Raw genomic sequence first — 15855 nt, 5'->3', positions numbered from 1 at the left:
GACTTATACCATAATGGTGATATAACTATGAATCACGAGAGGTTGCATCCCTATGTTTGGCGGGTAAGTTCATATCAACACATTTGTTCCATTATCCATAATGTTAACGATATTTATGTTACGATCTTAGAGGCATATAACATGTGTGCAAATGGATGTTTTCCTTGTTTCAAGAATAACAGCACACAATAAACTCATTGACAGAAATGTCGAAGGAAGCACCTTTAAACTGCTAAAACGTTTCCTTGAAACAAGGATGATATCGGAAAGAGAAATAAGAACCAATAAACTACGATTTTTATAATCTCTCCTTAAATCTTCATTTTACATTTGGTTTGCTTACTTACTGAGAAAGCTCACTGCCAAATGATTTATAATGTGCCCAGCTCACTTAAGTCATAACAAACAGAAGTGGTCATTGAATATTGCTGATTCCCAGAGTTGCGCTGTTTCTGTGTATTGTGGATCCTCTGATCACCATCTTCTGTGGACTGTCTATCTTCACGGTGTTGGGGCACATGGCTTACGTGACCGGGGTTAACATGGACGACTTCCAGTCATCAGGTACACCAGATTAACGAATAATAATAGTAAACTGCACATCCACGTCGTACTATAACTCTGGGCATCTCACTTTGGGCATCTACATGTACATAAGTCTGATCCACTGACGTTTGTTAGCTTGTTATTAATGTAGAACATATATGCATAGAGAATCTCATCCTCGTGTCTGTTGATATTAAATATATCAAAATCGAGGCTTGCTGAGGAGTGTTAATCTTGTATCGCCTAGCGTTGATATATTTGATCTCAAAAGACACTCGGGTGAGATTCTATTTAGCACCCAACATCATTCTTCTTTTTAGTTAGTATACAGTAATAAACAGGGTCTTAAGTGTAAAATGTACAGCTGACAAGCTTCTGTGACAGAGAGGTTAACTGTAGAGGCCAGTTTTTGATAATAAATGCCTTTCTGTATATCATGTATAACTTCAGTGTAAGATGCATACACATGTGCGTATGCAACCAATTCACTCCTGCCTGCAGGTCTTAATCTGGCGTTCTCGGTGTTACCGGAAGCAGTGAGTTATCTCCCCGTGCCCCAGTTATGGTCGGTGTTGGTCTTCCTGATGATGATGACGTTAGGCCTTGATACAACGGTATATGAAGCTAGTTTATTACAACCATACAAGATTGGAATATAGGGATTCATGGTTACAATTGGTCCTCAGCAACCTATGCTTGCCGTAAGTGTAAGTGTAAGGGAGTGAAAATGCGTCCCAAAATCAGTGTTCAGCCATACTTGTTTATTTGTTCTTTAGCGTCACACTCGGCAATATTCAAGCTATATGACGGCGGTCTGTAAATACTCGAGTCTGAACCAGACAATCCAGTGATTGGCATCATGAGCATCGTTCTACGCAATTGGGATACGATGACATGCATGAACCTTGTCAGTGAGCCTGACCTCACGATCCCGTTATTTGTCTCTTACGACAAGCATGGGTTGCTGAAGACCAATTCGACGCCGGGTCTTAACGAATGGTTTCATCCATATATCGACGAGAAGAAATTATGAACTAACAACATGGTATATTTTGCATCAATAAGTCAAAAATGATTCCAATTGTGATGATGGACATGCGTGTACTGATATATACTCTGTTATTTGTTCACGTATAAATTCAATTACAATTTAAAACGAACCCTTCGTTGCAGGTACCGAGTTTAGAGATAACACAGGAGACACTAGCTGACCAGTTCCCTTCACTGGCCAAGCGGCGATGGCTTCTCCTCCTGATCGTGTTTCTTCCTTGCTTCCTTCTGGCTCTTCCCTATACTACTCAGGTAGGACGAAATAACGTTTAGGTATCAGGGTTCGCCAGGCACTGCTTCATCCAAGAGCGTGGAATAAAATTATCGTCTATTTTTAGCGTCTTATGAATTTCTACAAATTGATAGTTGTTACACTGGCGTCATGAGCAGGAAGTTGGGGGGAAGTGAAATAGTTTTAAAGTCGCGTTCAGTATTATTGCACTTATATAGCGACCTGCGTGCGCGTGTGTTGGTTGTGGCTGCTTGTACTTGTCCGCACTAATGCCGAGCTCGCCCACTGAGACGCAATGCCGCAGGTTAACATGGATACCCTACTCAGACACCGTGTACTGACTCAGATCCTTCCTGTCCTTATTTTAACCCTCAATGCCGAACGGCAGGCAGGGTAACAAGTACCGACGTTGGGCATCTTTTGGTATGACGCGGGCGGGGATCGACCCAAAGACCTTGTGGGCAGGCGGTCTATCCACTACACCACGGAGTCAGACGGTGAGCAGAAGGAGCATTTCACTGTGACTTATTTTGGTCACGTGCTACTTTAGGTATTCCAGCCGTTGGTTGTCGCTCGATGGCCTTCTGTAACAAACGGCGAACAGCTTAATTTGACGCATCAGTAACAAACATGATGTTTGATGCAATTCTTTATTTTGACGTAAACCATATGTTCGAGTGTTTGTTGAGGCGGACACTTGACTTGACTTTGCAAGTGTTTGTGACGGTAAACCACCAGTGGAGTATTTGCATCTCGATTTTCATAGGACAGGCTGTCAACTATTGTGGCACGCATATCGAATTTACTTTCATGACGAGCTCGTGTCACAAGATCTTCTCTTCATATAACGGATTATGGGTTAGCCTCGTGATAAATGCTTTCCCTCGTCACGCAGAAGCGCCGAGTTCGATTCCCAACTTATTTGAAGCCTAATATTGGTGTCTCACGTCATGATGTTGCTTGACTATTGATAATTGACCCGTTTTATCGATATACTCACTCTTCAGAAGAGATGCCGGTATATGGAGAAAGTGTCCACAAAATGTTGATAAATACAATGTTGCATACCAGAATGAGTCCATAATTTGTAAGTGTCGAATGGAGACCCAAACAATTCAAATATGTGTTGAAGTGGATTGTTTTGGATCGTTAAATATGAGATCATGTGTATGCCGTCACCAATATTAAATAAACTCAATTTATAGGATTTTCTTAATCGTATAACAGAAGGTTCATTCTCATAGTTAAACTAGCAATCTGAATAATATTCTTTGAATAATATCATTATTAATCATGGTATGTTTGCGGCTTATTCTCAGATCTTGCGTGTTCACATGGAGACCTTTATTTCTTTCATCATAAGCATTTCCATTGGTTTCAAAACACGTCTCTTGTTTACATGCTGTCGCTGTAGGGTGGTATCTACGCCCTAACCCTCGTAGACTGGTACTCATCGGTGCCCCCCGTGATGCTGTTTGGGGTGGTGGAGTGTCTAGTACTGGCCTGGGTGTTTGGTAAATATATTCGTCGTAGCATGGGGATTCCCGACGAGAAGTGTTTGTCGTATGATGCGACTAAATGGATAGGGTGGTCCGGATCGGTGACTTGGTGGATTGGATATCAGCGTTCCCAATTGCGTAGATCGATGCGTAGACTGCATTGTCTGGTCCAGGCTCGATTATCTTCAGTGCCGCACTAAACAACAAACACAACAAACACGCACGCACGCACGCACTCACGCACTCACGCAGCACTTGACTTTCAAAATTCTTGATTGGTTGGTTGGTTTGTTGTTTAACGCCGCACTCAGCAATATTCCAGCTATATGACGGCGGTCTGTAAATAATCGAGTCTGGACCAGACAATCCAGTGATTAATATCATGAGCATCGATCCACGCAATTGGGATCCATGACGTGCATCAACCAAGTCAGCGAGCCTGACCACCCGATCCCGTTGGTCGCCTTTTACGACAATCATAGTCGCCTTTTACGGCAAGCATGGGTTGCTGAAGATCTATTCTACCCCGGATCTTCACGGGTCCAAAGTTTTTGATACCCCCATTGAGTCCCTTGGTCTCCAGCAACCTGTGCTTGGCGTAAGAGGGTAATAAATGGATCTGGGGGTCAGGCACACAGCTTTAAATAATCGAGTCTGGTTCAATCAAGTCATCAAGTCTGATAGACCCAAATGCTTACAGACTGCCGTGTCGCGTAGCTGAAATATTGCCGAGTGCGGCGTTAAACATCAAACAAAGAAACAAACCAAGTCTGATCACCCGATCCATGCGACAGACATGCATTGCTGGAGACCTATTCCAACCCGGAAACTCAGTGAGAACCTTCAACTTTCTGACAATAGAACAAAAAGAAAACGATTCATGTCCTGTGAAAGCATCTGTGTATGACGAGGGCGTGTACATTACAGGTATAAGGAGACTGGACAAGTGTACGTTGGAGATGTATGGACAGACCATTCCAAAGTGGTTGACGTTCCTCATGAAATACATCACACCTGGGCTTCTCATGGTAGGACGTTCATCCATGTTTAATCTTGAATGAGTGAGTGAGTGAGTGACGTCGCTTCCAGTTTGTCAGTTGGTCTCACGGTATTGTGGCTGGAAAGGTCGAAGTGATCACACGAGCACGGCAATAATCATGCCAAATGAAGAATCACTTTTGGTCCGAATGTGGGATTTGAACCTTTCATCACCTAATTCTGCAACACTTTGGGGGCGCAACAGGACCCTTGCCCCCTCTACACGCAGCACAGACAGCGAATGGGACTTCTCCCAGGAAGAGCTGCCTAGTCAAACCCACCCAGAACTTTTCGGGCAATGTGAAGACTCCCTAACACTGCACACAACCATCTGCATTACCCAGATGGTCAGAAGGGCTGTATTCCTCGTAGCAAACCCGGATACTCTCTCAATGTTAGTCAACAGATTGGGAGGTACGAAACCTAAGGCAACGAGAACAATGGAGAGTCGGAAAACTTGGTACTTTGGATGCAAGCGTGACATTTCGAAAACGAGATCCGCATATTTGCCATGTTTCTCCTCAACCTTGTCAACCACGTTGGTGTCAAAAGGGACAGAAAATTCAATGATATAAATGATTTCATTGGATTTATCAAAAAGGACAAGATCAGGTTTGTTGGCCTGGATACGTCTGAGGCTGTATACGGGCCTATTCCAAAGAATTTTGTATTTATCATTTTCCATGCCGCCCACTACATATTCTGGGTCATTGAGATTATGTCGGATTATGTCCGACATTGAGATTATGTCCCACATCCTTGGCTCGTTTAAGAAAACTGTGGAATGTCTTGTTTTTATCAGAGTCTTGACATGCTTCATTAGAGGATCACAAGACAAATAAATATGTGCACATGTGCTCAATATTATATCACAAAGAGGCTCCACGTTAATCAAAGCGAGTATAAGCGATTTAGGGAAGAACGAGGGTGTTGGGATCTATTGTCCGCCATGATTCTTCGTGTGAGAGTGTCAATACCCTGAATTGTTTGTTTCGTCCAATCAACACCAAAAGAATACGAAAGGACGGGTACAGCATAACTATTTTTGAATTAGACTGTATTTCGAGCGGTTCCAGATTTTCTAAAGTCTACATTTGTCCTCTGTCCTTGTCATTTGTCCTTGATATGGCATTCTGGAGTTTGCATTCCCAAGTACGTGTAGGCCTGACCATCCATGAGATGGTCAATAACTCCTCTCCCAAGTAAACTGACTGATCCTCCTTCTTCTACCGTGCCACGTTGCAGATGATATTATAATTACTGTTGTGATAATTGGTTATTGTGGTTGTTATTATTACAAGGAATGGGTGAATAGCAGTATTCCAAATCATGCTCAGGGCCAGGAGAGCAAAGTAATTATTAGAGTACGTTAGGTGAATGTTGCGGTAACCCTATCTTTGTGCTGCTCCCTACGAATATGATATTGACTTGTCGCTAAACAGAGCGATCCCATAGTGTTTTCCTACTAGATCCCCGTCTCATTGGAGTGGTTGTTTTTAGTATCGTCATTCCAAATACTTGTCTTCTTCGCTCAAAGAACGATCACAATTATTTCATGTTCATATGCCACAGTTGTAAGTATTCACTATTTCCAGACTATATTTTTGTACGCCTTCTACGAGTACCGTCCTCCAAAATACGGTGACTACTTCTACCCTGAATGGGCTACTGTGATTGGCTGGCTAATATCTCTCTTCATAATTGTACCTACGCCTTGCTGGATGGTGTACTGTGTATGGAAGTCGGAAGGGGACACATTTAAACAGGTAACTGAAGCTGGTTCCTAAGTGAGTGAGTGAGTGAGTGACTATATATGTGGGAGTGGGTTATGATGTTTTCATAAGATAAGGCATTATGCTCCAGGTACAAATGAGATGGACACAAATTAACCTCAGTCCTACAAACCTATATAAAAACATACAGTACCCTATTACATCCCAAGACACATAAGCATGACATGCTGCTCTTTTCGCGAACACCTGATGTAATATTTGATGTTCAATGATTCATAAATATTCAGGTAATTTCACCTATAGTTTACCTTTTATGCTCAAAAGAATAATCGAGACTGGTTATTCCCAGGCGTCGACATTCAATGGACACATATGTTAATTAATATAAAGTTTATGTATAAATAATAAAAAGTGCATAATGTATTGTTTATTTCTTCCCTCCACCCAGAAATTGGTGAACGCATTCATTCCGGAAGATGTACCAACGGATATACCAATAGACGACATACGTGGGGAGCAAGAAGCGCTCAACGCAGTCGATACGTCCATGTCAACCCATCCTCTATAACCCAGTGTGATATATCTTCATTCGGTTATGATCAATATCCTGGACCCATTCGCTACCATATCTTCGTTTAGGAAGTGACGTCACCATACCTCTTATGAGTAACTTCGCTGAAAATGTCTATTTCATTGGAGGGCTATTTTAAGCCTCGTTTATTGATCTGACACAATACGAAGTGAATTAGCGAACGTGTTTTAGAGATTGATCGTAATAGATTTGAAATATACTAAACGTCATTATTGATTGGTCACCTAGGTATATCAGATTGTCAAACATTAACATATGCCAACTTGCAAATTTGTGTCTAATAATCTAAGTCTAATAATGCACACTAAAGCTTTTGTTTTCATACCTCCATGTCAGAATGACGAGATCTGGTTTGTCGACGTGATCTTAATGAAAGGGAATATTTTATTACCACTCTGTGTGATCCTGCTACAACGTAATATCCAACTTCTAAAATTTGCATATGAACAACAAATATGTTTTGTCCATTGTTTATTAACTGAAAACGATATTTTATTATCTAATATACCAAAGTTTGTCTCACCAGTCCTACACACCATTCGTTGTCTAGTGCCTTTGCAAAATATATTAATACACGACGCAATGTTTTAAATTTTACATATTTATAAACATCAACTATGTTGTCTCACATTGATACGATTTTCACTGAAAATGATATTTTTAGTTTCAACGAACTGTGTGCGTCGCGTATTCCGTATGCTTCTAAGGACAGTTAATGATAGTTATCGGCTTCCGTGAATGTGTATCTAGTGAATTGTAATGTTGTTTATATTGGCTAAAATAAAGACATGAGTCATGCTTGTTGTGAGATACCTGATGTGAAGACTTTATTGAAGAGGCCAACATATTTACATAGGAACGAACAACTCCACAGAGTTCATGATAAAAACTAATTTCCGATACGACACTTATGCCAGAGACCTTGTTATGTTTCAAACATGTAATCATTTCAAATAATTTTTTAGCTGTTGTATCGGTATTTGACATTTGATCGCTGTACGTGGTAGAATTGGAAACTTTCCCATGATATATGTATCTGTACTTGCGTTTTCATTAATTACCCCCAAAAGGAAAGTGTTCAAAACCTCATTGCCTGTAGATCTGAGGACGCATCAGGAACACAGTCAGTCAGAGTTTTATTACGTCATCTCGAGCACGAATAGAATGGGGAATTCCAAATGCCAAAACATAGAGCTACGCTGTAGAAATTTATAGATCATGTCGTTTCTGAGCGTCTTGTGATCGACATATACTATATATCGAGGGTACATTTATATATGTTTTGTTTAATGCCGCTCTCGGGAACATTCCAGTGATAGTTCTCTTCCAAAACCTCGTCAAGCCAGATATAAACAACAAAAACACAATGTGGCTTCCCCTGTGGCACTTGCCGAGGCATTTACTCTGCATTGAAATGTCCCGTTACAAACCCAGTAGCGTCACTAGCCTTGATCCATATAATTTGAGAACCACGCCAGTCACCGACAGTGTAACATCTTACTGTAAGATATATGCAATTACCAGGTACCATCCATGTTTTGTGGTTCAGAACCATACTCGTCACTGTGACGACATTTGTCTTGAAGCAAGACTGCCAACACCTGCCAACAGAAAATGATCATCACCATAATGCACAGGAGATAAACATAAAGTAAACAGACCGCACTGTAACGGCGACACCACAGGAGAGATTGAACTACCCGGGCTTTACAGTTCCTATATATACCCCTCACGGTTGCGCCCTATACCTGGAATAATCTCTGTTTATATCTGGCTTAACCTTCAAGAGAAATCAATTTCAGTCTAATTCACTCTGTTCAACCGATGAAATTTCATTTCTCTTCCAAAACCTCGTCAAGCCAGATATAAACAACAAACACACAATGTGGCTTCCCCTGTGGCACTCGCCGAGGCATTCACTCTGTATGAGAAACAGATAAAGGGATTTCAGGAAAACAACCTATTACAAACCCAATGAACATTGTTTGCTGCCGCTGAAGTACCACCTGACCTCAAAACTGTGCAGGCCATACCTTGACACATCACCAACAAAAGGGGACAAAGTTATACGAAATATTTCACGGAGTCTTGTATAAGTCGGTGGCTTGTTTTCTTTCCTCAGAACATATTTACCATTAACAGTACTTCGTGCTCTGAACACATATTCCTGAGAATCCACGGCAATCTCTGCCATCGTTAAATAACGTTGTAAGTGCATAACAGGACATAGCAGTGAATCAGATACACCTATGACTACCCATCCACCATCTCCGTCTTGGACTGTTCAATAAGTATAGACATATAATGTTCACAAAACATGATATCTGAACGTGCAATATGCAATAATTCAACTGATCGAAGAAAACAAATACAGCTCCCAAAAAACGACTGGGAACATAAGCTTCTTTGCAAGACGGCAAATAAACCAAGTCTTTTACTTCTTTGAGAAATGTACCTTGTTTGTGTAGCAAAGGACAGAAACTCGCCGAGTACCACTGAGATACAACCAACGTGCCCTTTGCTCTGTATTTGCGCATTTGGCACAACACACGAGAGACCAGATACACTGGTGGTATTATCCAGTTCACCTCATTACTCAAATCTGAAGTAAAATTACACATTCTCAGAATTAGGGTTCTTGTACCTAGAATCAAAACGATTGGTCTTCTTGTTGTAGTAAGAAGCAAAACGATCTATTGAATGTGGTCCCCATGTTTCATCAAGTACATGAAAAACACAGTCTGCAACCGCCCAGTCATCTCTATCAGTAAGCTTGCTCAGATAATCTGCTTGATCATTTTGTTCTCGGGGAATCCAGTCTACTTCCAAACATATACAGCAGCTCAAACACAACTGCCAGATAATTAACGCAAGATTTTGTGAGTGTGTCTTCATGCTACCCTTTTTAATAATAGCACACATGCATTGGTATTATCCGTAAACCACTTGAATGAGTGAGAACCAAGAAAAGACAAAAGACTTGTCAGTACCGTAGACACCATGTGACAACCTTCCACCAAACTGAACACAGTAGCCATCGTAACCTACACCACTTGGTTGCTATAAACAACCCTGGTAGGGGAACTGTCTGAACACAACGATCTTGACTTGTCCCTCCAGAACACCAAAATTTGAATGAAATATAAAGTGGTCTGTTAAGATTGCATAATGCCGTCTACCAATATCTCTGTCATGTTATTCAACATGATAGTTAATGCACATAGTTTATGTGTCATTCATATACAACCGTAACATTACTGAATTGACTGTTTACCTAAGGCGGCCAGAAACCTCCTGTCTGAATTGTATGTTAAAACAAAATAACAGGAGTCCAAACACAACTCGGTTAAAATTACACCTCGATCGAAATCACTGGTAGCAACCTTTTATTTGTTGTCACGCAAAATAAGGTACAGTATATGAAGTATCCCAGGAGTGGTTGTCAGTAACCACGTCACAGAGTTGTCTTGCATTGCCATCTATGTTCTGAATGAAGTCTTTGCTGGTCAGTAATTTCTAGGCCGCACGTTTCACTGAATAACGAAACGTTACTGTATATTGTTGGGTGATAGAATGTTGTGTTTTGTGACAGTTTGCAATAGCGATGTTTATTACGACAGCTTGTAATTTGTAAATATTAGAAACAGACGAGTCATTGACAGCATGACGAACGATCTACTACAGTCGCGGTAAGATGACACACATTCAGCTACATAATAATATGCCTGACGCTCGGCGTAAGGGCATAAAATAATCATCAGAAATGTCTGCATCATATAACAATTAATGCATGGGTTATATATGGAACATATTTTATATAAATTCTGCATAGTTTAATTAAATGTTGTATTGACAGGCTAGTGTGTATTGCTATTGCAATTAAATTGCAGCAATTTGTATTGAATTATAAATCTAATTCATTTTGTAATGCAATTGTTATTTGTATGACAGTTTACTTATTGTTTCAATTTGTAATTGACACGTAACAATGTGCGAACAGTACGGAAAATAAACCCTGCTAAACACAGAAAATAGACAAGGTAAATGTTCATAGAATAGAAAAGCAATACATATGATATCAATAAGGAAATAAATGCTTCTGTTAATTGTGTAAAAAATATAGGTGTGGCATTAATGTATGAATCGATGTACATCTATATACACATATCTCTATATATTTTTAAAGCGTCAAAAATAACTGAATGTGTTGAACCCAAATAATTCATTTAAAAGTCAATGGGATTCAAGCCTATTGACTTGTGAGAAAGGAAAGAGGTGCAAATATTAATAAATTGTGAGATAATATGTATGTCACAAATAGTTGTCCTTTCCTGACGTGACACGTTATAAACATAAGGTATACCCTTTCAAAAAATGAAACGTAAAACGGAAATATTTTTGCCATATGCAAAATGATCACAACAAGGACATGCAAACCATTAGTCGGGAAACCCGTACAATTCGAAAAAAAAGCGCACCCAGTGAATTAACAAAAGAGCCATGTAGCTGAACGCACTGCACGTGCAGCAGCACTAAGAACGGTTTTAAGTGCAGGGCCTACGAATGCCTTGCATCTGCGTCAGTCGAACAGTGACAGTTCAACAACATGCCAAGATTAACAGAAATGCAAAGAAACAACGTCATAGGCCGCTTGCAGGCAGAGGAATCCCGATCAGCTGTACCCAGGGTTTTCAATGTAGCCCCCAGCACCATCACAAGGCTATGTGATCGGTTTCAACAGCATGGGTCAACACGTGTTCGGCCAAGGTCGGGACGAGAGTAACCACCCCGCCAAAAATCGCTACATCCGACTGCGCCACCGATGTAAAAGGACGACCACAGCCATCACAACCGCATCCCAAATAACACGACTGAGCAGAATCTCCGACCAGGCCGTAAGAACTCGTTTATAAGCAGCAGGTCTACGAGCAACACGTCCTGTTCCACGCGTCATATTGAGTCGACAACATCGTCAACAACAACTGCATTGGTGTATGGCTGCAACGACAGGGTATGGCCTCAACTGCGATGGAGAGATGTCTGGTTCAGCGACGAATCAAGATTTCTCCTCCGTCGAGGGGATGGAAGAGCAAGGGTCTTCAGACGTCGGGGAGAACGTTACGCCGGAAACTGCGTACAGGGAGTGGACAGGTTTGATGGGGGTAGCGTTATGATGTGGACTTATATCTCTCATCACGGCAGGACAGGTTTGGTCCATATCCAGGGCAATCTTACGGATTAACATACATCAACGAAATTATCCAACCATACGTCCTCCCAATTGCAGACAACGGCAACGGTGTATTCCAGCAGGACAACCGCATAAGCACGGATCACAAGAGCCTGTCTACACAACAACGTTGATGTTCTCCCCTGGTCCTCCAGATCCCCGGATTTGAACCCAATAGAGCACCTGTAGGATGAATTGGATAGACGTCAACCACAACCCCCGACGTTGCAGCAGTTGGCGTTTGCGTTTGCGTTGCAGGCCGAGTGGGCTACCATTCCCCAGGATGTGATTCGCATACAACGGGGAACATAGCGTTATAGATAGTAGCTGACCTTCACCTTGGACCTTTCCTACGTACCGATAACTGAGATGACTACAATCACTAACCGTTCTCTCCACAACATATTAGCTCAATACCTTTTACGGTTCCTCGTATAAATGTATGTTCCTACCTCATACACATCTGGCTATGCGTTTCTTTTTTGAAGAGCATATAAGGATTATTATTATAAGTCGGGTAACATCGAATTATATACGTATAAAGTTTCATCAAATCTTGCGAGAACAAGCGAGAACAACCATTACACCATCAATCAAACCTATCTGCCAAACAAGGGCCAGTTTCCGTCAGGCCTAGCTTGCCACTGCCTGTTCCTTAATAGAGATAAGAAAGTCACCAAATGCGATCAGCGCAGCCTGAGCTCGGTGAAGGAAATGCATCCCTGTCTGTCCAGACCTTTGGATACTGAATAAACACTTTGACAGAAACCTAACTTGTCACAATGAAGACAGTGAAGCTATATGGCCGACCATTCGGGAAAATGTCCCTATTTCACTGTATATTGTTTTGTGCTGCTGTGTGGTTGATTTCACATGATGTGTGTTTCACTTGATAGGAGCATTTTTTATGTTCTTTAAATTTTGTTTCTCCTTCATAAATATGGATATTATTATGACTAAGACATTGACGTTTTGAAATAGGATGTCGCAGAAATAAGTATTTTATTGAAATATTTTTCTCTTCAAAAAAGAGCCTCTTTCTGTGTGTCACCTTTGCTCTGCAGTGATAGGTCCTTTGAGTGCCAGAATGTTATACTCATTGGTTGAGACTCGCCTCGGTTATGCGTTTTGGCCTTTCAGCACTATACCCGTGCTTGTAGAATGCTTCTATATTTAGACGACAGCTATGATTGTGACTGAAATACCTTTCAAAGTAGCGTTAGCCCGGACACATATCCATACGCCTTGCCATTAGTTATTTGTATTCTGTTTAACCATGCATGAAAGTAAAAGGACAAAACCCTTTTCATAGCCACAAGAAATCTCTGCTGAAGGCAGAGTCGATTGTACAATTCCGACTGTATGATTTACTTCCAAATAGTGATGATACCAGGTGTTCGTATGCTCGTGAGCGTATCCTACTCCTCCGTTGGCACCCGTCGCGAACACATACAAAATCAAGTCATTTATTAACCTGAAAAAAACACGGGAAGATATGGTACAAGTCAATATAGGGAAATGCAACGACCATATTTTTTGTCACTGATGCGTCAAATCTGTTTTGGGGCTAAAAAGCGAAAAGCTAATAGAGATGATAGCATTGTTACGTGTCGACATAATGCTATGACGTTCTTCTGAACCTTAGCTGAAACAATGCTATACAATGAAATACAATTGTACCACTGTTGAACAAAATATTACACTGCCATAACATTATAAATCAATCAATTTGTGAGTAAAACAAACATAATATATCATTAAATATTCTGGCATAAACCTTGGGCTCAAGATTTCACACAGGGAGGACACACGTGTGGGTAGTTACATCGTAGGGGTGGGATGGTGGTGATGTCTTCGTGTTAATCTATATTATTCCTGAGGTACATTGACACAATGCCAATATGTACATTGTTTGGAAACTCTATAAGGAATTTTTGGTTAGCCTAGGCCCCAGCAATGTATGCGAAATGATCCGGTGGTCAGACTTGATGACTTGGTGGACTTGGTGTCATCCTTCCCCGCAACTCCTCATCATATCAATCATTAGATTACCTGGTCCAGATGCTATCATTGACAGGTTGTCATCAGACAAGTGGACAATTGCTGAGTGTGGCCTCAAAGAAAAGACAAGCAATAAAAAACGACAAAACATTTCTACACTCATAAATAATTTCCGCTGAGGACAGAGTCTATCATACGATTCCGAATATATCAAAAGCACGTGTTTATGAATAAAGTGGTGATTATTCCCCCGCACGCACATATGGGAACATATGGTATAAGTCAAGATAGGAAAATGCATCAGGCATCATTTTTGTCACAGAACACATGGTATCATCAATATTTGATATTGATTCATAAACACATGGTCTGTACAATGTACAGTGTACCACTTTCCAAATGTTGTATTAATGTCGTCTGTAAATAGCAATGTATCATTGTCCTCAACAACATATTTCATGCAAGGAAGTTTAGAAATTATCAGACAAATCATCTACAACACAACATATTTTTCCTGTATGTCTGTGGCCTTTAACTGCAATGAAGACTTGAATAGTGATGTGTACCTTAAAACTCAGTTTGCTATGCTCGCTTTTTCCCCTAGGGGGAACGTTTCAATACGAGAGGAGGGGAAGAGGGAAAAGAAGAAAATAGATAATAAATCCAACGGCTGTTAATAAACAATTTTGCCATGTAGTAAATTATATTATCGATGCCAAAAGCTAATCCCATAAACTTGCTAATCGCAAAAGGATTAACGTGCAAATGAAGTCACATTGCAGGAACTGCTTTTAATGACCTCAATACATCGATGTGCATAGTTTTCACAATAAAACAAGGTAGGGATTTTCCCGATGTGAGAGTGCTGGAAACATGGTTCCACATCATTTAGCACTGTATAGTACATAGTTCGTTGTAATCTGGCAATGTGTTCATGCGCGGTTCCTAAAATGACTTAAGGCTACAAAATACGTCACAAAATTCGATTTTTATCAATCATCACACAATATGATCGAAGATGTTGCATTTACGATTGGGACACTCGCTCAATAACCTCTTTGTCGTATAGAGGCTGATCTGAATGCATTGATCCAGCATATCTATTTTCTTTTCTTTGGCTTCAGTTTTGTGTTCACTATTTGATTATCATGTCAATGCACGAGGTATTTGGTTAAGTGAGGATTCGTTTACCTTACTCGAAAACCACGTTTACTTTCAGGTAACCATCAATGAATAATTAAATAATCACTCCAATAGTTTTGAAATAGCATAACTATTAATACCTCACAAGATTGTAAAGAATCTTTGCTGTTTTTATTCAAGGGGTTTGTAATTTTATCGAAAAGAATACATTGTGCTTGAAAATTGATGATAAGATAATTATGCTTAAACAAACTTATGGCCACAACAATAACATTGTTGCGAGGTGTTTTTCGTAAAAGATATGCAGGCTCATAGTTTTAAATAAAAAACTATCTGGTTTCGCAGCTCAAGCTAAAAAAGTACCTAATCTCAAAGCAAAATCCCAGCCCCACTCCCTTTGTTTGCTACTGTTATTTAGATTTTGTGCCTTTGGGCTTCTTCTCTTTACAGAATATCCTTATTATTGATTTGCATGTTTACGTGTCAGATGTATTCAATATTATATGTTACAAATACATTCGTTGCATACAGTAATTACTCATCCCAAAAGAGTTTTGATAATTTCCAAATGTGTTTACGGCGTGATCTTCTTCAGAGAGCGAACTGGGGGTAATAGTTTGCAATTTTAGACTAAGACCTCCGTAGGGATCCGGATTTCAATAGGTCACTGGGGCTCTATTACCTGTCGTGAGGGGCGATGACAGTGTAGTTGTTGTTCAACTGGCAGACACGCATTCAATGCAGTGATTGGCTGAATATCACATGATGTGTATCCATGTTTGACGTCAAAT

At 40.5% G+C, this 15855-nt stretch overlaps 1 protein-coding gene across 1 annotated transcript; it reads left to right on the top strand.

The window, feature by feature from the left end:
* The first annotated feature begins 518 nt into the window (after window positions 1-518).
* LOC139447201 (sodium- and chloride-dependent glycine transporter 1-like) lies at window positions 519-6666 on the top strand. The gene is made up of 7 exons (XM_071228425.1): window positions 519-564; window positions 1048-1160; window positions 1720-1848; window positions 3243-3342; window positions 4255-4355; window positions 5961-6131; window positions 6547-6666. The coding sequence occupies exons 1-7, from the start codon at window positions 519-521 to the stop codon at window positions 6664-6666; spliced, it is 780 nt and encodes a 259-aa protein (XP_071084526.1).
* Window positions 6667-15855: the final 9189 nt, after the last annotated feature.

This window comes from Haliotis cracherodii, unplaced genomic scaffold, assembly GCF_022045235.1.
Source record: "Haliotis cracherodii isolate W230 unplaced genomic scaffold, xgHalCrac1.p SCAF_7, whole genome shotgun sequence".
Taxonomy (NCBI): Eukaryota; Metazoa; Mollusca; class Gastropoda; order Lepetellida; family Haliotidae; genus Haliotis; species Haliotis cracherodii.
The sequence above is the reverse complement of the archived record's forward strand: the minus strand, read 5'-3'. Positions and strand labels throughout refer to the sequence as shown.